The following is a 26,245-nucleotide window of genomic DNA, read 5'->3' as shown; positions in this document are numbered from 1 at the left end:
ATTGTTGTGTGAGGACGTTCTTTTCAAGTAGGCCACAAGAATGAATATTGAGTGTTCATGGGCTAGCAGTTTCCCTATAGTTAATACCTCTGCCACTTCTCAAAAAAAACGGTGAAAAAGTGAGAAGAGGTTATATTAAAATTAACAAGTGTGCTAAATAGCACCAGACTCTTCAGTCTGAAGAAGAGAAGGCTGAGTGGAGACTTTATTTAATGCCTGTAAGTGTCTAAAGGGTGGGTGCAAGGAGGACAGAGTCCGACTCTTTTCATTAGTTCCCAGTGACAGGATGAGGGGCAACGGGCACAAGCTGGAACATGGGAAGTTCCATTTAAATACGAGGAAAAACTTCCTTACAGTGAGGGTGACAGAGCCCTGAGACTGGCTGCCCAGGGAAGTTGTGGAGTCCCCTTGTCTGGAGATATTAAAGACCTGCCTGGATGCAGTCCTGAGTAATGTGCTCTAGGGGATCCTGCTTTAGCAGAGGAGTTGGACTAGGTGATCTCTAGAGGTCCCTTCCAGCTCCAACAGTTCCATGATTCCTTTGTATGGTTATGTTGCATCATCTAGATCCAGGATGCAGCTGAGATGCAGGTTGTATTTTGGAGGTGTAAGGAACATTTTCGTTACTGATCTTTATGGTTTCATTAAAGTAAAAGTTTAGTGAGTTCATAATCTCACAATTACTTTATCCAGATTAAATTATCCATCAACATGTTTTTGAAGAAACTTCACCTCTTTCAGTTAGTTCCTTCATATGACCCTAAACCACAGAATCACTCCGCCTGATACATTTGAACTTAAGTTCAAAATAAGCATCTTTGGGGTTACAGCTATGAAAAGAGAGATTAGACATTGATCAGAGACTTCTGTACCACGAGGACTGGTAACAAAAGTGCTATTTACTTGGGGGTGCAGGCAGAGGATGACTAGAAGTGAAGAACAACAGAAGTCTTCTCCAGCAGTTTTATTTCTGACAAACCTCCACAGATATGAAATATGTCTTTTTATAGAGAGATTTCTTTCTGTCTTTGGACCAACGAAACTAACCTGTGTATTTCCAGGTGTTAGGGTTTTTTTGCTGATTAGAATATAAAGATACATCTTAACTGGTTCACTGTCACTGAAGCATGTGAAGAAGGGTTAATAGACACTTAACAAATGCTGGTATATGTTTTAATTGGGAAATAAAGCTTATGCAGTAGTGTATGTAACCATCAATACAGTTCCAGAATGCATGCTTTGTGAAGCTAAGCAAATTTAGATTTGTTGAAAGGAAGATTGGCAAACTGAATTAGCTAAAAAACAAACCATCATCATAAAAAAAAATATCTAATTAAACATATTCATTTTCCCACTATCAGGACTTTATAGTTTGTTCTTTATAAAACAAACAAAAAAACAAAAAAAACCCCAAGAAACAACCCAAAAAACCCAACAAAACAAAAGAACAAAACAACCAACCCCCAAATCTTCATCTTTATTTAGATTTAGCTAAAACATTTTAGCATCAAACAGGATTTTATTTAAAGTGCAATTTTTAGAATGTATTTCTACAAATATTTGCAATTCCTAGTAAGTTCTGATTTTCGAGCTCAAATTTATGTGCTTTTAAACCTTCATTTTACATATGAAAAGTACTAGCCTAATTTTTAAAAATTAGACTGGATACGAAGTGAGAAATATGATCTGTAGTGTGTATTTCTGCCAAGCAGAAGTCTCATGCTTGAAAGTTTTTATAGTTTCTCAGAGGCAAATAAAAAAATGAAGAATCTATGTAGGCCAAGGAAGAATGTTACTTGAGAATATGAAATAATTGGTGCTTTTAATTGTTACTGTTAAATGATTATTTTCTCTCTGACTCAAAGAATCTGATGTAGAAAAAATTTCAGCATCTCTTTGATGTCCTGAATGATTTGTAATCTGATTCTTTGACTGTATAGCAAAGCATAACACTTCACTTTTCTAGTTAACAAAATGCTGTACATTTTTTTCAGTAAAATGTGTGAGAGTTGACAGAATTTGCCACCATGGAAACTATTTTTTACAATTGCTGTTTATAGCTTTTGAATTAAGAACTAGTGACCTATTTTATTTGCAGAATCTCTTTAATCAAACCAATTAAAAGCAGGTTTCTAGCTACATATTTGCCTGTGCTTTCTAGACATTTAGTAGCAGACAGTTTTATCTTCCAGAAAAAAGATGTTTCGTTTTTCAAGCTAGGTGTGAATAATCATATATAATCCTTCTTTAGAGCTCCTAGTTGTGTAATTTGCTGATGAATGAAAGGATGGGAGGAGATTTAAGTGATATCTCCTCTTTTAAATATGTCCTTGCTCTTAAGTCTCAGCTTGACAGGGTGCTGAGCCATCTTATATAAACTATAGTATTACCTATAAAGGTTGGACCAGATAATCCTTGAGGTCCCTTTCAATCTGGCATTCTATTATTCTGTGTGCAGGCCCACTCAAAGCCATCTAGTCCCCCAACTGTGCAAGCAAGGTGGCATGAAGGGAATAAAAAATGAGTTTCATTGAGTCTTAGGAACATGTATATTCAGAATTTTTTGCATTACCTTTGTTGCAGTAACGGTCAGGAAGGATGTAGTAATTTTGTTATTTAAAAATGCTATACAAATTTTGAGGATGTCCACCTGACATTGGTAAATTTAAAGCACTTTGGCATCCTGTGGGAAGAGTTAGTCCAGGTGCCTGCTGGTCTGCGGCTTAGGATGTGGGTTTCTTTGGGCTGGCTACATCCAAAAGCAGGGGAAGCAGGCAGGGTATGCAAAATGGGCACCAGTTTGGAGCTGCCTGTAGTTGTGATATGATCTTGCATAGGTTTTGGACATGTCACCTTTCTGACTTGTCTTCTTGACGTGACAACTCAACATTTTCAGGGTCTATGTCAGTGATACTAATGGCCAAAAATGAAACCCTGATCAGGTTGTAAGGGCAAGTGTAAATTCTTCAAAGGCTATTTCTAAAGTTTAGTCTTATGACATCTTATTCATGATTTGATGTGCTTTTTATTTTCTTGAAATGTGTGAGAGAGTTGTTTCTTACTAAGTATTTATTCAGTAGAAAAAATATATTGCAAATAGAATATGCCTATTAAACATCCTCAGACAGCTTTGCCTAAAATTTTAGTGCAATATATTATTTTTTTTTCAGAATGTAGGACATGATAGGGCAAAACATTTAGTAGGTAGCTTTTCACTTGCTGTTTCAGCAGTTCAGTATTTGATGGCATTTTAAGTGTGGTTGCTGTATGCCTGAATGGTTACTCATTGCCTAAGTTTTTTTTTAAGTGAAATAATTTCAGTGTATGTAATGTAATTTTTCTTATGTCTGGATGCAGAATGCTTAATGACCATAAAAGTTTTTTGAGTGTTTTTAGTGGCATTTTCATGTTTTGTTCACTGTATTCCATGTAATTGGTTTCTATGGACAAGATGTTGATGAAAATTACTTAATTTCTGAATGTTGTTTAAGGTGAAAAGGGAAAAGGAGAGGGTTGAAAGACAAAAGAAAGAGGAAAACAAGAAATAATAATTTTTGCTTTACCTGAAAGGTGATATTTGAAAAGTTCCCTCAGCAGAGGCAGTGCAAGGACTGCTGTCCGATTTATTGCCCTCTGAGAACAACACTGGAGTCCCAGCATTGCAAGGGGGTATTCTGGTGACAGGATTGCAGCCTGTAGTTCTGGCTACAACACAGAGAGGGCATTCCAGTGGTGTTTCCCATTTCCTTTTCCAAACTACCAATTTTCTGCTGCATTTCCTGAGTGCAGCACAGCCTCTGTTGTTTTACGCCGAGTTACATCGTTACCTGAAAATCTTGTTAAAACTCATTTAGTTTAGCAGCGAGAATTGTGCAAATGAACAGACATGAATCCACATGGGTTTTCCTTTGCAAATGTTGTGTTGCATAGTGAAATAAATTTTGGAATCTTCACAAAGCTGAAAAGGACAGGGAGCTTCCTATGCTGAATAAGGACCAAGCACACACAAATGGGCATATTTACGTAATGTGTGCTTCACTGGGGCACTTGAGAGAGGTTTCACAACAATTTTAACTTCTTCTCTGAATCTTATTTGCTGTAAAGCTTTTATAATGGTGCCTGTTCCTCCTCAGTACTCCACCAGAACTCAGACCTGTGTGATGTCAGTATGTTTCCTCTGGTGAAGTGATTATAGGCATTTACACTCTGTATTGAATATCTGTTCTTTGGGGCTTTGGTCAACAAGTTAGAATCATTCTTTTACAATGTTTTTCAGTGCCAGGCATGGGAATGAGGTGCTCATATATTATGAACTTAAGATGATACAGTACTTTGTGCCAAGGCTTACTTTGCTAGAACTTGTTGGTTTCTCACGTGAAGCGTTTCAACTCCAGCACATGAAAGCCTCCCAGATATTCCAAACACCCTGAATCTCTGCAGGGATGCTAATGAAACAGTAGTTAAGAGATTAAAGGCCTTTGGAGTGTACAAGCTGGATGAAAACCAAGTCAAGACAGGAACTAAACAGTCCCCTTGTATCCTCATCTAACCTGATTTCTTTTTGCTAGTTGTAAAGGTCTGTGTGATATTTGGAGCTCATGCATGTTTCAGTCCTGATAAGCACAAGAAACCACAACAGTAATTACAAATGTTTATTATTTGAAACATTTTTTTCTCCTCCCCTATACTCAGTTAAGTGTATTTTTAACAATCTAATTATGATTTCTGTGATTCTACATTTTCTGTACTTTAAATACAGTTTCTCCAAGCTGTATACAAACATCTAAAATCTAGGTATGACTGCAGCAAGTTAATACATTTTTCAGTATCTCTTGACTTGTATATGCATGGACTAAAGTTGTAGCAGTAGTCATATTGCTTAAAACATGAGTTGGCATATTTTCAAACAGGGTATGTTTTTCTATTTGTAAAAGGTCTTCCATCTTAGATTGCAAGCAGTTTGACCAGCTGTATCTGAAGTGGCATACTTAAGGGATACCGTCAATGTTTAGAATAGCTGATATGACTTAGGAAAGGGAACTTAAAAATATAAGCTGTGCTCAGAAGAAATAGAAATTATAGGAGGAATTAGTTAGAATTCTTACTATGCCAGCTAAAAAACAGAATAATTAGGTCATGTTGTTTAAATCCTTAAAGTATTTAGGGTTTTAACATGGCATTTGTTTTTGGCTTTTTATATGTTTGTTTTTTTTCTTGTCAATGTAGTAGAGTCAAAGTATAACTGCCAGAGTAATTACATGAGATCTATTTTGAATCAAAGATAATAGTAGGGACAGTAGCAGATCTTGATCGTTTGGTGGGTGGACTCGTGTGAACCATCTGTGTTTTAACCTAAATATTCCCATTTGGTGTTTGGGAATACAGTGCTATTGTGAAAACAGTTGCAGAAATTACTCAAAATCATACATAGCTTCTTTTATTCTCTCACTCTGTATTTTATGAAATACAATGTCAAAAGGTGCTTGGTCAGCATTCAGATGGAAAGCGAAGGCCTGTTATCTCACAGAGAAAGTGATCAAAGTCTGATCAAAGTGATCAGCTTGGATCAAAGATCTAATTCATGTACTGTAGAAGTCTAAAATCCTCTTGTAGTTTGTGCAGACTAGAGATCTAGTAATATCACCATAACATTCACCCTGTGTTTGGTTAATGGAGTCACTATCTGGATTTCGGTAACTGTATTGACTAAAATCTCTAGATAGATACTGTTTGGAAAATGAAATGAGGTAAATTAATACTAAAACCAAAAAATCTTTGCAACAGTGAGATAGTCGGTGGAATAGTTCAACAGAGGGAAGCAGTAGTGGGTTTTCATCTGCCTAAACTTAGCAGTCTAATATAAGTCTTTAAAAAGCAAAGCTCAAGAAAAAGACACCTTGTGACTATGAGCTGATCCACTTTCATTAGCTTGTGAAACTTTATCAGCTAGACGTGTACCTGATTTTAAGGAAAGCTTTCTATTCTCATCAGTGTTACTTCAAAAGGGGGAAGGGTAAGTAAGAAGGCCACAAATCTAAGGTGTGGGGGTTTTGTTTCAGAAGAAAAGGTTTGAAAGAGTTCGATTTGTCTTCATACTACTGAGACATTTTGTTTTTAGGATTCTTGTGGCAAGTCTGCATGTGCTGCAGTCACCAGAAGATTTCCAGTTGGGTCATACAGTCAAGATCTGTTGAATATTTACAAGACAAGCTAGAGCACAGTTCAAGTTGATTTGGAAATAGCACCTTTTGCATTCCTTACTTCTGCAGTTATTGGAAATGGATTGAAGAATGCTTGTCTTCAAGCATTTCTTTGGGTCTTGTTTGTGGGGATCTTTTGAGTTGAGGATTTTATTCTAAGATGGGTACATTTAGCATAATAGCTATTTTCAGAGTCTTCAAAAAGGGTAATCATTAATCTTATTTTCTGAAAAGCAGATGAAGTAGTAAACATTGAGCCCTTCCTCTGAATTGGTGTCTCTAGGACAAAACTACTACTGAAAAATTTAGGAAGTGCCATCAATTTTTAGCTGGTTTTCTGTTTCGATACATATAGATGAGTGGTTGATCTGCTGCTATCCTACAAGATCTTAACTAGTAATTCTTTGGCAACTTTGCCATTGATCCTGTTCAGGGAACTGTGGACAGAGGTAGTTGTTGTTAGAGTCCGAGGCCAGCCAGCTTGCGATCCAGGCTCTCCATCTGAGAAATTGTGGTTGTCTTGACATGTACCCAAAGCCTAATTTTTGTCTTTGAGTGCATCGGGGAACTTAAACAACAATAGTGGGAACCAAGAGTCATGAAAAACAGGCAGAAATTATGTCGACAAGAGAAGAGCAATGACCTTGGTAGTATACAATAAACGATATCAAACCATGGGAAGGTTTGAGAGTTACAGGCAAGTACTCCTCCATATGGAGACTGCATTCAGATATAGATACTCATATAAATCCATTAGGTGGTTTCAATGTAAGCCTCACTGGAAAGATATTCGTGTGCCATAAAACCACAGCATTTTACAGTGTTCTGTCTTTGACAATCCCATAGAAGACTTATGTTATTTTCAGTGCTGGGTGTGGGAGGTTGCCTGTTTTCTGAAAATATTAAAGCTTGCACTTTCTGGGAGAGACCTGTTTATTTTGTACACACTACATTTCCCTACAAACCCATCTGAGCTTCCCTTGCTTGGGCAGCATCTCAGTCAGGTTCTTCAAAGAGAAACCCCAAACGTCGTGTTCTCTCCTCGCCCATATAGCAGCAGCAGAACTTCTGTTTTCATTTGGTTAAATACTTGCCAACACTAATAGCTCAAATCTTGACACTGCTTTCTGATAACACGGGTTCTCTTATGTTGCATAAGGTGCTTTTGATTCATCCTCTCATTGCCTCGGCGTCTGTTTCCTTAGCCAAATTTAGAGATAAAGACAGAGAAAGGATGCCACTATTTGTCTGCAAAACTTTCTGATACAAATGAGGAGCTGGAGAACTTGGGGAACTGTATCTCTTTATTTTCCCTTTTGTCCTTACAGGTACAGTATCAATTTACTCTTGCACCTTTTCATTCTAATGCATTTTAATATTTGCATCTAGTTGAATTTTAAGCAAATAGTTTTCTACAGAAGAGGACCTACTTGTATAATGTGAAAATCTTCCTGCCTCCATAAAATTGACTTTGCAAGCTGTGGTTTGCATACACAGGCCTTTCACACACATGCAGGAAGTTTTCTTGACTTTTGCTAACGACAGTAAAGTCAATGAAATTAGAGAATAAATGATTCGTTGTAAATATTTAGTGAACTGTGACTAAGCACCTTTTAATAGAAAGTGTCAGTGTTTTAATTCCAGAGGCTAGACTGTTTATGAATAGTTATATTTTATAAGGTACTTTGTCATGGCTCACGAGATATTTACAGCAAATCTTTTTTTAGTAAGTTTTGTTTTTTTTTCATTAAGATAACTCTTGAGAATTTCCTGAAGGTACGAAGCAGGCTCATGATTGCACAGAATGTCACTGGAAACAGCTTTGCCTTTTGTATTTATTTCCTTCTGTCTTGATGGAATGGGGTTTTGAGACTAGTGTTACCATACCTACCTTTGTAGACTAGAATGAATTGTGGGAGAGGAAAAAATAGAGAGAAAATGTTCATTTAGTTGTGAAGACATATTTATACTCCCTACATTTCTGTAACTGTTCAGACAGATGCCAGAGAAAGTTCCTACCAGTCAGGATATATGTGTCAGTGGGGTTATTTTTATTATAGTTTAAAACAACAACACCAAAAAAAACCCATTGCAACAAAAAATCCCCACAAAACCAAAAACCACCACTCCAAATTAATATTATTTTTGTAGCTTAATTTTAAGCCTTACCTGCTGCTCCCCATCAAAGTGATGCAGTAACAGTAACCATTAGATGATAATTAAGCTTTTAGGGAAGAAAAGGGAGGGAAAGCCTTGTACATGGAAGTGATTTTCCATCCGACTTTATGCAATTTTGTGTTTTATTCTGTCAGCCATTGATGAGCAAATTTAGTCTCCTTAAATCCTTCTTAAGCTGAGGTTTAGGAAGGCTCTCAGTTGTGAAGTCTTGGAAGGGGATTCACTGAGACCTCTCTGCTGAAATCTTACAGACATCTAAAGCCAGTAAGGGATTTGATGTTTTCTAGGCATCAGGCAAAAGCTCTTGAGAATTCTAAAAAATACCCCTCTCATCTGGAGGATGTTGCATTTTGGAGGGAAGCAAGTACTCCCTTTAATAAATAAAATCCCCATCTCCAGGGACTGTTTTCCTAAATGAGAGTCACTCGTTGTTAAAGTAGTTAGCAGAATTTAGAAGTGAATAATTTGTAACTTCTCTAGTATTTAGTATATTTTTCCTTAAAGGGTAACACAAAGCATACTTGCATGGTTGGGGATTGACTTCTCTCAGCTATACCTTCACAAGCAGATTGCATTCAGTGTAGTTTCATGGATAATTAGATAAGACTGAAAATATAAAAAATATAAAAAGAGACTTTTCTTTGTTCAGCAAGTGTTCCCCTTTTTATATATTTATTCCACATAATATTTTTTCAAGTTGTCTCGATTTGATGAGTCCGTTTTGATTAGTCAAAGGCAAGATGAGGGTAAGTAAATATGGATAAAGGCAGTGGAGGCTAACTGGGAAATTTATTTGAATCCTAGAGGCTTTTCATTTTTTTCAAAAATAAATGTTAAAATAGCACAATTCTAGAGGGTCATAGGCAAATGTTTTTCAGAAGACTTTTTTCTACTTTTTAGATTGGACTGGTCATCTCCAGTTGCATTATGAAGCTCAGATTTAAAAAATAAATCAATCTAAAGCTGCAAAAATTAAGGCCAGCAATTTCACATATATTTTAATCCCAGTTGTAGCTTCTGTGTCTCTTTTTTGTAAGCTTAATCAGAAAAGTGAATGTGACTTCATGGAGGTCCCTTCTTCCTGCTTTGACTTTGTAGCAAAAAGCTAAAAACTGCAACTTGTTTGTTCCTTCATCTTCAGTGATAATAATGAGTGTGTCAGCAGAATTTTCTGATAAAAAGAAATAAATGATTCATTCAAGTGAACGAAGAAACAGAGGAGTTCCAATAGTGGCTCTTGGGTGGGTTCCCCCCCACCTACTAATGAGGAGATTGTCTTCTGGATCTTCTCCCATGCATGGCTATGAAGACCACCTCTTCTCTCAATGACTGCTGAATATCACTTCTGTTGCCGTCCCTGGTAACCACACTAATTGCTTACATGGAAAAGGAATAGTAGGAAAATATTAAGTGAAGCTAAAAATACATTAAATATGATATAGCATCTGGAAACAGGGAAAGCCAGCACCTTCCACCAGCCAGTTCTCCACGGACCACCAGCAAAGTGCTCCGGGGGCCACTGCAACCATGCAACCACATAACGTGCTTTGGAACATTTATATCAAATATCACCTCCTGCTTTTTACCTTGACCTCAGAAGACTTCCCCAGCAAATGATAAACAATAAACTTACATAGTGTGCCCGAGAGACTTAGGTTCTAAATAAACTCTGTATGATGCCACACATTTTCGAGGAAGCGGAGCTTACCGTAGACCACACAAATCTCAGCCACGAGCACCCTTGCTTGTGTGCTGAGAGATGCCAAACTGGAGCTATAAGAAGCAATGACTGTGCCTGGATAAAGAAGCACAGTCAGGATGTTGTTTTGTTTTGTTTTTAAAAAAAGAGAATACCTCAGCATTTTGTGGCTGCCCCCTCCGTGACACCCGGGATACCCCGGAGCGCGACTCTTGCTCTCTCTTCTCCGGCTCCGAAACTGAAAGGAAGGAAATAAGAGCTCAATAACTGCAGCAGGAAAGGAGACATTATTTACTCTCCTGTAACAGATCATTCTGATACCAAAAATGACATTTGCTTTTGCCTCTGCAGTGTGTGATTCAGTGAAGCCACAGCTTTTCTTGGAGAATTTGGTCTTTCCCTGACTCCAGCCTTTGCTTTCTTGGCTCCTTGGAGGAGGAGAAAGAGAAAGCTGGGCTACATACCATTCCCTCAAGCATGGTAATTCCTGACTGTTGTCTATAGAGATTAATTATTAATTATTTTGCAAGTGTGATTCTTTGAAAAAACTGTTCACCACTGAGCACCTCGGTATTGGTTAGGATGCTGCACATGTACTTAATTTTTCAAGAATATTTTTATTTTTTTCTGCAGTCATAGAAATGTGCTATAAGTAAATGGAAGTGTTCACTGGAATGACTTTGGGACTTTCTGGTATGCTTTTTTGTTTTCTCTAGCTTATCTGTTTGTATAAATAACAGAATCAGGATTTTTACATGATACCATTTCACGTTATGTCCTACAGATACAGATAAGAAAGCAAAGTACAGCCTCCATGGTAAAGATTTTCTTTGTTTAACTCATGTACTGAGCATAATGCTGGGTGGACTGTGTTTTAAAAAAATCCCTTTATAAATGCTTTTATTTGATTGCTGGTTTTGTCCCTATTTGAGCAGCCTGAAGTTTGTAAATTGAGATTATAATTTTATATTAGGATATTAATTCAATCCAACTATAATTTTATAATAAATTCTCCCCAAATTGCTAATTATTCAAATCCAAGTGCTTGTCAATTAACAGCAGTGGTCATGCACACTTTACCTGAGTGGGCACAGCTCATGTTTGTTGATACTTATCTTATAGTGAAAGGTCAGAAAATGTAATTTATTTATTTTTTTTAAAGGCAAATTTGAGTGGATACCATGTTGTCCTTTATATTGACCCCTGATAAACTACTATCAATAAAGTAAAATAATTAACTATGCATTTTTTTCACGTGATGAGACTCATGAGAGTGATAACTTGTCCCACTTTTCTGTCATTTATTCTTGACTTATAGCTTGTACATGCTGCACTAGAAATTTGGATCTTTCTTTTTAGTGTTCTAATTATTATTAATCGGGCAGTGCCTTTTGGTTACTTCTGAATTTGCTTCTTTCCCTGGTAAACAAAATAATTTTTATATCTTTTAAAATTTAATTTTTAAGGTAAGATGTTTAAAGGTTCATACCTTCCTTCCCAGTTTGCTGTATTTCTTAAGTCCAGATATTCATATCTTCCATTTCCTACTTTCCACTTTTCATTTAAAAAGCAAACAATATCTTTTGTGAAATCTAAGAAAGCTAGTTCTTACTACCTTTTGATCATCTATGCACTTGGAGTTTTTAATATTTTTAGTGCACAAGAGGGTCATTGTAGCCTTTTGCTTCTGAGTGTGCCCTGTCCTTTAGTTTTTGGAGGGACCTGGGCTATAAGAATAGAGGGCAACTATCTATACTGTCATTTGGACACATGGGAAAATAGAAGTTTGATCTATAGATGGTGTATCCTGGAATATATTTTGCCAGGAAACCCCTTGGGTTTTGGATTTGTGGTTTTGGTTTGTTTTTGTTTGGTTTTGTTTTGGTTTGTGTTTTTTTTGTTTGGGTTTTTTTTTTGGGGTGTAATTTTTTTTTTTTCCTAATTATTTAATTTTTTAAAAATCTATATATTTCCTTAAACAGCATCTTATGTCAGTAAGAACATGAGAAAAATAACTTTTGTTTTTAATGAGGTATTAATTGTCCAAGTGAGACTAATTGTCTCAGTATAACTTCTAGAAAGCACATTTTGGACAAAATGAAAACCTAAAGTGTAATTAGTAGACACGGATGTGGTCATCTTCTAAAGTCCTTGCTTTTGTTTTTGTAGCAAGTAGATCAAGACTAGGGTGACTGTAAAACATCAATATTTTATAAAATTCTTCTTTTCTTCTTCCAAAAATTCTGCCAAGTTGTACTTAAATGAAGTCTTCTGAGGAAAAAAGCTCCATGAGTTCTTTACTGTAAATACATTTTTGTGATTTTAAGAAGAATGGGGTATTTATAATGGATTGAACCAGAGCTTCTCTGCTCTGTGTTATCTTTATAATGTTTGCCATAAAGTGCTTCCAGGCGACATCTTGACTTCTGTAATTTTTTTCTTCCTTTTCGTTGGTGCCTGGAAAAGATTATTGTGGGTTATAACATTTTAAAACATTTAAGTAATCCATTTGAAAGCAGGAAAAAGTGCACACCATTGATATGAAATTGCACTGGCTTTCCAGAAAAGATTTTATCACAGAACTTCCAGTTTCTTACTCTAGGGAGAAGATTGCATAGTTTGATTTCTGAAATAAAATACATTTTAAAGCATTGTATTTTTTTCCAGTGAAATAGATATAACTTGCACCAGAATTTTACTTTCAGAAAAAATGGGAGTATTGTTGTGTGCAGTGCATTCTGAAGTTAAACATAATTAAAACCCAAACAATTCAACATAATTATTCTGTACTTTATTTGCTGTTCATCTTGTCTTTTTGGTGGATGTATTTTATCTGTGCCTAGAGGGGAAGTAATTTCTATTTCTATTTTTCACTCACAGGTTCAGTGATAACATGGAGTAAATACTGCAATAGTTCAGAGTGGGTTTGGTTTTTGATAACTGAGAGGTTGTGGTGTTACCTGTAATTCAGAGCACAGATTTCCAAGCAATGATCTGTGGACCACTAATGATCCATAAGTCAAACTGGGTATTTCACAGCAGTTTTTTAAATATATATAACATATATATATACACACTCATATATTAAAATACTGCAGATATCCATTGTTCGGTATTACAGTGTTTGAGAGGAATACTGAGGTTTTTAATGCTCTTTTGGTCTCAAGTATTTCCATATTTTTCAGAGAAGTTGTGGTTTTCAACACTTCTTTTTATTTCTTCCCATTATTACAGTGAGTGCTGTAACATCTACCTGACATGAGTAATGCAAAGTTGAAAAATGAGAATGCAGGCTCTCCACATGCATAGGTGGACTTTTCATATAATTTTGTTTTACTATTAAAATTAAATCTAATTTGCTAATTTACTAATAAAATAAATCTAATTTGCAAAGCCTGGTTTGTCAGTAGAGCACTGGTTACCACCCAGCAATGGGAGCTATAAGAGAGTAACTGGTGGCTTTTTCTGTCACAGACAATCTGTGAACAAGTGGCTTCCCTTCTCCAGGCATTGAATCCATGAAAAGCAGTAAAGTAAAAAACCTGATGTTATAAAAGTGTTGACATCTGATAAGGAAGTGTGTTATTTGAGAACTGGATGTAATTATCATAATTTACCACCAAAAGATCTCATTTACAAAGTTGGAATGTGAATTTTTAAAACAATGAGAAATGGTCTTGACATTTTGGAGAATATAAAAAGCATAATATTATTTCTCTAAAAATTAGCATAACACATTCATCTTCATTTATATTTTGTATCTTGTGGATTAGTTTAAATTGTCTTGTGGTTTTAATCTAGATTTAAAATAGCTAGGGATTTCCACATTTGGTTAACACTTACAATGTATATATACATTGAAATGATGTTTTGACTTCCTGCTCTCCTCATCACTTTTTCGCCCTGTCCTCATGAGAGCACATTGAAAATTCATCTCTCTTGGCTTTGTTAAATTCCATTTGTGTTTGGGTATGTTGTTGAGATGGACTTTATCCTAGAGCAGAAATGACTGATCATAGTCCAGTCTGCATAGTCTAGAAAGACAGTTGTCTCATTTATTTCCTGAAAAACTGAAACCCTTTGTGAATGAGCGAATGGAACATATTATGATATACAACTGGAATAAATTATATCTTTTTCCTTTGCCAGTCATAAGGATTTGTAAGATTAATTTATATTTAAGACACATAACTGTTAGAGTTTGGGGTATTCTGATTAGTATACAATGGTACTGAAAAGGGTTCTTGCCACAGCTTTGTGTTGGGATAAATTGCTGATTTTTAGCAGTTAGAAAGTGTTTACAATAGTATAAGGAAAAAAACCCCACCAAACAACCCAAAACAAACACAGCAAACAAACCAGGGTGTAGTCTATTGTTTTCCCTAATAAGCAGGATTTTTAAGAGCACCTGTAGAACATATCTGCCCATCTTCTAGCATTTACTTACTTTACAAAATCACATTCATTCTCAGATCATGAGTATTGTACTTACAACAGTTTACAAAGAGTAACCAAGTTACTTCACTGAAACCATATGTAGAAGGATTATTCTGCAGAGCTTTTAACAAAACTTAGAAAATTAGATTTTGATGGAATTTAGACATATTCACCCTGAAAGAGATGTAGCTATAAATAGTTTGTTGGAAGTAGACCTTTATAGCATCTTGGATCAAAACATTTTGCATACTGGCAGTTCATAAAGTAATAGACCATGGGAGAGTAAAAATATTTTAAAAGCAGTTTACTCAAATCCTTTTTTCTCGGTTGTGTTTTTCTATACATGAGTTCATTTTTCATGTCTTAACTGTAGTCATAATAATTTAAGTATGGATTATCTTACAACACTTTCTGCTTGAAATGAGAGTTTAATTTACATGTTTATTCTTCCAGTAATATAATATACAGTTTTCTACTTTGACTTTATGTATGATATTGCTCATGAGGAGAAATAAGGGCAACTGCAGCTGGCAAAAGTTCTTGAGGAGTGGAAGAAAGCAAATGCCATTTCTGTCTCCAAAAAGGACAAGAAGGAAGATCTGGGGAATGGCAGACCAGTCCTCCTCACCGTGATCTCTGGGCAGTTCATCCTAGAAACCATATCTGATCCTGTTAGGGTGATTTAGGGTAGCTGGTGTGAATTTGCAATGGAGAAATGATGTGTGACCAACCTGATAACCTTCTATGATGAAATAACTGGTGTATGAGGGAAGTGCAGTGAATGTTGTTTACCTTGACTTTAGCAAGGCTTTTGACACTATCTGCTGTAACATCCTCGTATACAAGCTGATGAAGTAGATAAATGGATGGACTGTGGGACTGGCTTCAAATCACTGGCTGAAGAACTGGATTCAAGGTTTGATACTAGCAGCATGAGGTCCATCTGGAGGCGAGATACTGGTGGTCTACCCTAGGGGTTGATCCTGGGGTCAATACTGTATGATGTCTTCATTAATGACACACAAAATGCACCCACAGCAAGTTTACTAATGATACAAAACGGGGAGGAGTGATTGATAGACCAGATAGGTGTGCTGCCATTCAGAGGGGCCTCAACAGGTTGGAGAAATGGGCCAACAGGAACTTCATGAAGTTCCACAAAGGGTGATGCCAAGTCATGCCCCTGGGGATGTATAAACCCAGCAACCAGAACAGACTAGAGTCTGACCATCTGGAAAGCAGGCTTGCAGAGTAGGCTGCAGGAGGGGGGCCTGGTGGACACCAAGTTGGACATTTGCCAGCAATGTGCTTATGTGGTAGCATCCTGGGCTGTGCTAGGCAAGCTGTTGCCAGCAGGTGAGGGAGGTGATATTTCCCCTCTTGCTCAGCACTGGCAAGACCCGTCTGGAGTGCTGGGTCCATTGCTGGACTCCCCAGTACAAGAGACACATGGACATACTGGAGCATTCATACTGTAGTGGTCCATTCAAAGGACCACTGAGATAATTAAGGGGCTGGAGCATCTCTCATATGTGAAGAGGCTTGAGAGAGCTGGGACATTCAGCCTGGAGAAGAGAAGGCTCAGGGAGATCTTACCAATGATGGGGAGAGTAAAGAAGACAGAGTCAGGCTTTTTTCAGTAGTGACCAGAGACAGAGCAAGAGGTAGTGAGCACAAAAATGCAGGAAATAGCACTTAAACATAAAGAAAAACCTTTTGAGGGTAGTCAAATGTGGGTACAGGCTGTGCAGAAATGTTGTGAAGATTCTGTCCTCGGGAGATACTCGAAACCTAGATGGACACAGTCCTGAGCAAACTTCTTCAAGCAGGAGAATTGGAGAATCTATCTTCATTTGTCCCTTCTTACCCCACCTGGGCTGTGATTCATGGAGTAGCACTAGTATAGTCATGGTATCTTCTCTTTTTTCTTTTTTCCCTTCTCTCCTTCAACACAGTCATTTTCCAGGTATGATTATGCATTTTTGAAAGCAGAAATTGGATAGACGTTTCTTCATATATTACAGTGTATTTAAAGAAGCATTAACAATACTTAACCTTTTTAAAGAGGAAAACATAGGATACTGTTTGGTTTCCCCAAGTTATTAAAACTATTTCAGTGTCAGCTTAAGAACATGATTCAAAAAGTTCATGCTTAAAAAAAATACTTTATTGAATCAAGACAGAGTGACATCCCATGGCATTGGGAGACTTCAGCATCTCCAGAATTAATTCCCTGAGGATTTTGTGCTACTCTTGATTTATGGTGGCATCACTGAGGACAGAGTTTGTCTTTATGTGAGAAGGAAAGGAACTTTCCGTGTGGCAAGACGTTAGACATTGTGAATCCTACAGTCTGGCAGATCTTACCACTTAAAAACCCATGGTGTAAACAAGCTACTCCCATTTGCAGGTAAACAAAGTTGCTCTTACAAAGGTCTTGCCTTCGATCTTAGCTCAGTGGGTCAGTGAACTTGACCAATGCCTTTGAATGTTTCTTTCTGCCATGGTGATTCAGAAATATCTGTAGTGAAGGCCATTAAGTTAGCATTTGAATATTTTCAGTAAGCTCAAAATAATTAACTGTGAAGTCTAGTCCTGGTTTTAGAATTTTGATAATTAAAAGCATTAGTGAAGCTTATTTCAGACTCCAGATACAGAGAGTTCCAAAAATCATCTGTCAGTTGCAGGTGATGTAGAATTTTAGAATGTGATCAAATTTTTAAGTGAAGTCACATAATCAAGATTTCTTTTTGTGTACTTGTTTATCATCACAAAAACCCTGGGTTCTTGGTTAAGTTCACTTTTCAATATTTCCAGCCGTGAAACTTTTGTTCCTTTTGAGAAGGTTACAGAGGCTTTTAGCTCTTGTTTTCAGATATTTTCCTTCTAATTTGCTCTAAATGTTCCTTTTTAAAATTTTATCCCTTTACTTGTCACTATGTACTTTTGAATAATTAAATGGTATTATGTAATGTTTCTCTTCTTGTTGTTTATGCTCATCCAATATCTGCAGACATCATCAAGGCCTAATTTTATACTGAAAATACCCCATTTTGTAGCTGATATTTCTGTTTCTTCCTGTGCTTGCCATTCTCCTTCCCATACACATTTTGGAAAAAGCATTTTCCTTAAACTGGGTTCACTTTTTTGTAAAGATTCATTTTTTTCCTAGTCATATGTTACAGTTAATACTATAGTATTTTAACAAGTGAGTACAACATCTTCACTTGCTGAATGAGTAGATGGTAATTATTTTTTGGAACTTCCTATATCTTCTCTTGACTTCATAGAAGTAGGAGAGTGTGGGGGGGTCACTTGTTCACATCATCAGGGTAGTGAGATACATTCCTCAGTTATTAGACAAGAAAATGGGACTAATTGTCTAGCAAAGTAAAGGTCTAAGAAAGGAAAATGCATGGTCTCCCTTCAGGGTTTAGAGAAGATATCAATACCTTAGAGAGATTCTACTTTCAACCCCTAATGCCTCCCACTAGATCAGGTTGCTCAGAGCCCCATCCATCCTGGGCTCGAACACTCCCAAGGATGGGGCTTCCACAGTCTCCCTGGGCAACATGGGCCAGTGTCTCACCACGCTCACAGGAAATAATTTCTTCCTAATATCTAACCTAAATCTCCCCTCTTCCAGTTTTAAGCTACTACCTCTTGTCCTCTCACTGCAAGCCCTTATCAAAAGCCCCTCCCCAGCTTTCCTGTAACACCTTCAGGTACTGGAAGGCCACTATAAGGTCTCCCTGGAGCCTTCTCTTCTCCAGGCTGAACAACCTGGGCACAAGAAGGATGGAGCCAGACTCTTTTCAGTAGTTTCCAGTGACAGGACAAGGGGCAATGGGCACAAACTAGAACATGGAATGTTCCATTTAAATATGAGGAAAAACTTGCTTACAGGGAGGGTGACAGAGCACTGGAACTGGCTGTGCAAGGGGTTGTGGAGTCTCCTTCTCTGGAGTCTCCTTCAAGACCCAACTGAATGCTGTCTGGTGTCATGTGCTCTAGGCAATCCTTCTTTAGCAGGGGGGTTGGACTAGATGATCTCTACAGGTCAGTTCCAACTCTGACAATTCCATTATTCTGTGAGACATATCTTAGGGAGCTTAGTACAGTAAAATTCCAGTAGTTGTTAGAACAAGTCCATGTAGTTTGTCATAGACAGGAGTAAGTATCCAGATTTGGGCACTGGTGAGTGCTGCCACATCTTAGTTTACATTTAATGTACGTACATGAACACATACTTTATGGTCTCCAATATCCTCTGGAGTGAATTGCTGGAAACTGGTAATTGTGGGCCCTGTTGCATTCTCCATTAATTGTGGACATAAGATATACCATATAGATTAGAGAGGTTGCATCCTGAAGTGATCAGAGTAACACAGAGTAGCTCAACACAACTGAGAGTAGAGGAGCTCATTATCTGTCCTTGCAACTCTGAAGTTACCACAAGGAAGAGGGCTGTCCTGAAGTAAATTGTCCCCTTAAAATATCCAGTCTACTTTTTCAGCTGTTCTTTCTGCAAAGACATTAAAAAATTTGTATGCTTTGTCTTTATGTAATTTGGCACTTAAATTTGTTAGTACTTTCCTGTAATGGGCCGAGTGAAACTTCTTTGTAAGTTTACACCACCCCTATATTAGGGAGAAGCTGAATTTGCCAATGTTAGTGTAGACTTTTCTTGATTATTGACCATATGGACTGCACAAACTGTCATAGCACTTGAATCATCATTTCTGGTTTCCTCTTCACATTTAGGACAATTCCCCTCAGTGCAGAGAGCAGATTCAGTCAGGTCAGTGCTAAATGCTTCCAAGTCATAAGTCATGAAGAAATGAACCCTCTCATTTGATCTCTTTCTCCTGATAGACCAGATGGCTGGTTGGTGTGATTCTGTCACCCGTGTCTCAGTACATTTTACACAGTGCATTTTAACTTGGCCTTACCCAGAGTGGTGGCTGGTCTGCTCAGAGGGGCTGTAGCCTGCACACAGCAGTTGGAGTTAACAGGCCCTGGAGCTGTCAAGGTGTGAGGTGCAGGCAGGTTATTTACAAGTTACTGATGTACCAAACAGCACAAGACAATCTATCTGAATCTCCAGTAACTACTTCTTGCAAAATGCTAGCATTCTCTTCCAAGTTTGACCACTGAAGGCCTTGGCAGAAAAAATGGAAAATAACCATCATTTTTGTAATGTCTGTTGCAATGTTCATTCCCATGCTCATCCAAAAGAAACCTGTAGTTTCCTACTTTTCTGTCATCCAAGGGACCATATATCAATATTTTTGTCTTCAGAGTCAGCCTCTTATGGCACCAAGCTGCAATGTATTGTATTATAATCTTCCAATTTTTGTTGTTACTGATTTTTAGTGATTTGCAGTGCTTGTCCTTCTCGTATTTGAATTTCTGTAAGTTTTCTGGATGTTCTTGTGCTCAGTAATGTAAAACTTACTTTCTTTATCACCCCCTTGCTGTAGGTCTCAAATAATTCATTTATTTAGGAGTTCACTTGTGTGTGGTTTCCACTTGTAGTATGAAAGCATCTCTAAGAATGAATGTGCTGCATATTACAAATGCATTCTGGCCAAACAGCTGACAGAAAAGAAATATCCTGTATATTCTTACAATACTGAGAGGACGTGAGCCCAGATATTATCCAGTCCAAATATATCTAGTAGTTGATTTGTCCTCTGTGATTTTATGGGATCTTTGCCTGGTTTTAGATTTGTAACAGTGAATTAGCTGGTTCTGTATGTGGTGAGCACTTACACCTTCATCATAGTCTGCTCTGTTGGTTCAGTGAAAATGCAGGGTGGGAATTACCTTGCTGGTACAGGCACCCAGGTTCAGCAAGTAGCTGTCTATATGTGAGTTAAGTCTAGTCTCCAGATTCCCATTACGTGTTGTCTAAACACCTCCTAAGCTCTTTTGATTTTGTTTGGATCTCGTCAGTATATTTTTGTGTGTATTTCTCCATGTGCAAATACTTGTTTAAACACACCTAGTCTGAGTCTGATACTTCAACATGTGTCCTAAGTTAGGAATCACTGAATCCAGTAGCCTCAAGCTCAGTCATTCAGTGCAGGAGAGCCTCAACCCTCACATGCAGACACACATGCAAAGGGTCTCTTCAACAAGCCTCAGGCCCCACAGTTGTTATGGGCCTCCTTGTCCCTCCAGTGGCCAGCTTACAGGTCGTCCACTATCCAGTCCAGATGTATGGCCACCTTGATAAGTCAATCCCAAACCTCTTCTCCTACTCATGGGCTGCACTCCCACATACACAACGTGCACCCACTCAGGTCTCTTCCATTGCTGGCACTGCAGGCACATGGACCCCTGTGACCCACAGTCCCACTCCAGTTGCAGGCAAATAAATACCTCTGTGCTGAGGTCAGAATTATCAGCTTGCTCTATGTGAGTTCTTCAGGTGCCTTTTAAAAACTTTGGAGGTCCCATCTTTGCTACTGCAAGTCCTTCTTGTAGAAAAGAAAAGGGAAATTGTTAGGGATTTCTAGAAAATTAAAAAAAAAAAACAAAAAACATATTTCCCACTGGTCTACCTCACTGCTTTTATACTTTTCCTAGGCTAGATTCATCAAATTTATTCAAGGTGATAAATTCCACATGAGTTGGGGCGGCTTTGTTATGGTATGAACTCAATAGAAGCCCCAGTAAGGAAAACTATTTATTCTAGCTCCGTGCACTCCCAGCCACCCTGGTTATACTTCCTTTCTGGCCAGGACAACTTTTCAAGGCTGTGGAGGATGGGAGATTGCAGCAGCTTTCTGTTTCCACAGTCTACTCTCCTGGTGGTCTGGCCACCTGGAGAGCTAGGCATGAGGGGGCTTTGAAGGAAGCCAATGCTGTGCCCGGCCCAATACCTTTCACAGGCATTTAAAACCCCAAGAAATGTAGCAAAGAAAGTGCTTTATCTATTTCTGTAACTGCCCAAGATTTTGAGGTTCTTAGAAATGTAGGTCTCTGCACCATGAGTAGCAGTTGTACCTTAGCATGTGGCAAGTATGTCTCTGTGTTTACATGTGGAACTTCATGTAGAAGGTTAGTGGCGAGGACATTTACCCCTTTTGATGACCCTGGAAACCTCATTACAGGAATTTAAATACGTTAGAAAAGTAAACAATAATAGAGCTGCAGCAATCTTTTCTGTCTCCATGCTACTATTTTAATCCTCCTGTGAAAATCTGTGTTAAGTTAATCACCCTCTTGTAAAAATGTTTCCTTAAAACAGACAAACTTTTGTAATTGGAACTTCTAAGAAGGTTTTATTATTGTATGACATGTCTAATGGGTAGATGCTTCTATTATCAGGACAGTCTTCCAAATCATTTTACTGTTTTGATGCACTGCTAATGTTCCATTTTGATGTATTTCCTCTTCAATATTTACCTGTGGGGAAACTGCTCTTTTTTGTTTTCAACAGGATTTTTATATGTTTCATAGGAAGACTTATTTATATTTCTAGGGAATGGAAGGTTCTTTAAAAGACTCTCTAATGAACCATTAAAAGCAGAGCACACGTGAAATGAAACTGGTAGGTTGTATTAAAACGTCAAGTTCAGTTTCAGTTCCCAGAAGCAAGGGCACCAAATGTTGGTTTCCTTTTGCTTTTTTTTAGGGTTTTCCTTTGGTTTTTAACCTACCTCATATTCAGCAAGTTGGCAAAAATCTGAGCCCCTTGACTCCTATCTTACTGTTTATTCATCTATGGAGAAACACAGTTGCAAAAGTGAAGAAGAAGATGGAAGATTTTACTACTTTAACTGCTTGTGCATTTGTAATTATTACCTCTGTTACTAGAAGGGAATAAAGCAAATTATTGTTTGATATCTTAAAGAATATTAACCTATAAGCATGTTAGAATCTAGAGCCGATGTCAAGAAACATCAAATGCTATACAATACAATTAACTAGTATCGGTGCTTGTCAGTTTTTTTCCTGTCTAAAAAATCCCTTATCCATTGCAAAGAAAAAGGAAGCCACTGTGGGTAGGTGTGGTGGTTTTTACTTTTTGCTGAAACCACTGTGCCAGTATCTAGTTTTCTGTGTGTGGGAAAGAAGTTGGCAGAAGTTACGTGGGAAAACAGTGAAGGCAAAGTGAGGTAGAAATAGCTTTTAAAGGGAGAAAGAGTGGGAGGGAGGGAGGAAGAAAATAGGTGCATCTGGAACTTGATTTTCTATGTAATCAAGTGGAGCAGCTCATTTTGCATGTCTTCTTCACGTTTCAGCATCAACTCTGATGTATCCTTTTGAATCAAAATGAAGCAAAAAGATCTGATGTGTCTCCTCTTAGATCAATGTGCTGCATCGTGACTGCATCTCCTCTGCTTCTCTTGCCATTTAGGGACCTGATAGTTACTTGTGACAGAAGCTTCTAAACGCAGACAGGGAGGGCATCTCAACTGGAGGCAGCCTCCTGCCTCGAAAACAGAGTTTTGTTCTTGCACTTTTTGTCTTCGGAAAAATAAAACCAATAACCTTTCATTTGCATATATGGAATGCTTAGTAATAAATCTGTACAGAATAAATTTGTGTTCGAGACGATAGAGCTGGCAACCAGGTGTTTACTACTGTCTTTCACATTTATTTTATTTTGCACTTTAAGTCTTAGAAAGGAAGGTCACTTTTAAATATTAAAGGACCAATAAGTAGGAATGAACAACATATTGTGGCTGCGATAACTGAATTAACTTTGGTTTGCTATACCTTGTGTCATCAGGAAAAAAAAAAAGCAGCAATGGTTTCAATCTGTGATGTCTTTCATATTGTTTTACATTCCAGTGTGATATGGTAAAAAATATTTTTTATTTTTATATGTATATCCCATATAATATCTAGGTATTTACTTTTTTGTTCTTTTGATCAGATTTGGTTTACATTCCTTGCACCACAGAATAATCCGTTTCTGCATGTGCAGGTGTATTAAGCTTGGTGTTATTATTCACATTTTTTGATTTTTATTTTTCTGGAGACACCTTACTTTGTTTCTCTTTAAGTCATCTTCATAACCTTGCAATAAAACTCTTTCTTTCAGGTTTTCATTAGGAGATGCTCGCAGGCCACTCCATGAAACTGCAATACTGGTAGAAGACATTGTCCACACTCAGCTGATAAATTTGGTAAGAACATAACTGATGAAACAGTATTCGCTCTAAAACTCCTTGGAACAACATGACATTTTTATGATCAAATGACTAATAACAGATTGTTCTGTTTCAGAAACAAATAAACCACAGAAACTGAGGGTGATGTTGTTGTTAGACTTGCACGTAGAGTGTGCCTTTTACTCGTGGTTATATATTGTATTTGTGTGATGGCTGTAACCCCACCTCACCTGGGGAATGAAGCTGATATATTTTTTGTTAAAAACTTCAAGTTCTTAAAAAAATGGCTAGTTATCTGAAGACTTCATTGCCAGTTGTTTTTTTTTATGTTCTAATATTTATGCTTACCTTTAATATTCCTACTCTTTAATGGTTTTATTTCCATGAAAAAAATATGGAGAAATATTGAATATTTTTCCTTATTGAAAGCCAATTGAAGTGTTGTATAAATGAGGTTGTTTCAAATTTCATCTCTTAGAAATTGCTCTGGATTTGAATCTCTCCATAGTTTTAATTGAACTTCAGTAGCAACTCTAAAACAACAACTCTGTTTTACACCATGACACAAATCTGCTGACACTTTTTACAGGAAGGTAAACTCTGAGATGCCACCTGTAGCTTGGGAAGCATAGCAAAGGGTTTATTTCTTATTATAGTGATGCTTCATATGAAATTACCAGCATGTATTGGTATGGACATTATATGGAACTAATGTATAGAAAAAGGACAAATGCATATTATAACTAATAGTTACATATGATGAGCCCCTGTATCAGCTAGAATTTTGAGCTGTAAGTTCTTAGATCTTTCCTCTATAATGAGCTCTTTCAGCAACCAGAAGGAGTTTTGTTTCAAGGTCCTGTTACTACATCTAGTAACTAGTATCTAGAACTAAAAACTTCCGTAAATTGAGAAAATTCCAAATGGGGCAGACCACATGCTATATACATGTGTATATATAAAAATATATATTTTATCTTTATCTATGTATAAATTGTTATCTTATATATTCAAACATTTTAATAAAAATGTAATTTAAATAAACTTCCCCTGCCCAGTGTTTGCCTGCAGACAGGTGCTTTCCTTCAGCTTTGCACTTAATTCAGCAACTGTTTGGTGGCTTCCTGTATTGCAGCAAATGCTTTGGGATCCCTTCCAGTTCTGGGTAATTTCTTTCTGCTCCTACCTCTAAAACCTGGTGGTGTATCCCTGTCTCTGCAGTGTCTTGATGTCTTTGTGCTGTGGCTCATTTGCTTCTTATGCTCCTCTTCATCTGTCCCAAATGTGCCTGATGGCTCCTGGGGAGGCAGCAACTTCTATCCCTCCTCCAAAGGTTAAACATGCTGCTCTGGGCGTGTAATTCTTGTTCTAGCTCTAACTACTACAAAATAACATTTTATTTTTGTAATGACCCCTTTAATTTATTCAAACTCCTTGGTGCAGCTTCACTCTTCCTCTAGCAATAACGCTGGGAAGAGTCTGTGCTTTTACATCCCATGAAGGCTTAGCAGAGCTGAGCTTGATGTCAAAACCTGGTTTTGAGAACATGCAACCTGTGGTCTTTGCACTTCAGTCAAAGCTGAGCACTTACTTGGGGAATGACCGTGACCCCAGGTTAACCCTGCGTGGGGTGTCGGAGCATATATGATTTCCTGACAGAAGGAAGAATGGGAACAGAGTGGCAGATAAACAGCTTTTCTAACCTTTCCCCTCTGAGCCCAAGACAGCACTTTATTTCTGAGGAAGCGAAAGTATCTTTAATAGCTCATTGCTTTGACCTCTGACATTCACATGCCGGAACTCTTAAATCAGGAGCTTTTTACATGCTCTGGACTTCTGAAAGAGATTTTTGCACATTTGTCATCCTGCATAACTGCACATCCTTATGGAGCTGTTACTAGGTAGTTATATGCAATTTTCACTTTAGATGTAGGTGTTCGTGTGGATATAAATATATCCAGTACTAGAAAAAAAAGCTGGTTCTGTAATTGAAGCTCACTGCAGATGTAAATTTATTGCATTCTACCTGGATTTTGTCATATTACTTGTCCATGTTAATGGACTACACAGTTCTCATTATGTAATTTAATGGTTTCTTCTCAAAATTCATGTCCATTTTGCCATCCATAATACCTGTTTAAGGCTAAAAGGTAGAAATTGCTTTTATGCCAGCAATAAAGCATTGCATACATCTTTCATAATAAAAAATTGGAAGAGGGGCTTGTTGATTAAATCCAGGTTTAAGCTTCTGAACTAAAAAAAATAAGTTGCCAGCATGATTACCTTTGATTTCTTGACTTTTGATATCTCACAGGTTTATAGTTCCAGCTTCCTATTTTCAAAGTTGATCTGAACCCTATTAAATCAAGGTCTGGTTTGGACAGATTTACACAGTCACTGCTTCAAACTGCTACGTACTTCATGAGGTCTGGCTGCTATAGCAGATGACTGCACTAACACATCAAATTATTGAAAAGCAGACTTTTCAATGTCTGCATCACATTTTATTACCTGTCCTCTTTGTGTATTTTGAACAGTATGTATGCTGCTTTACATTAAATGAAATTCTGCTAAAAGTATATACTGATGTGTAGGAGGAA

The 26,245-nt window shown here is 37.4% G+C and overlaps 1 protein-coding gene across 1 annotated transcript in view; it reads left to right on the top strand.

Moving 5' to 3' along the window:
- The window catches only part of SUPT3H (SPT3 homolog, SAGA and STAGA complex component), a 266,650-nt gene that overhangs the window by 106,472 nt on the left and 133,933 nt on the right, over window positions 1-26,245 (top strand). Inside the window, exon 3 of the mRNA XM_051615120.1 lies at window positions 23,576-23,660. Coding sequence (XP_051471080.1) covers window positions 23,576-23,660 — 85 coding nt within the window. The remainder of the gene's footprint in view (window positions 1-23,575; window positions 23,661-26,245) is intronic.

The sequence above is a fragment of the Apus apus genome, chromosome 3, assembly GCF_020740795.1.
Source record: "Apus apus isolate bApuApu2 chromosome 3, bApuApu2.pri.cur, whole genome shotgun sequence".
NCBI lineage: Eukaryota > Metazoa > Chordata > Aves > Apodiformes > Apodidae > Apus > Apus apus.
This window is presented reverse-complemented; position numbering and strand designations above follow the sequence as displayed.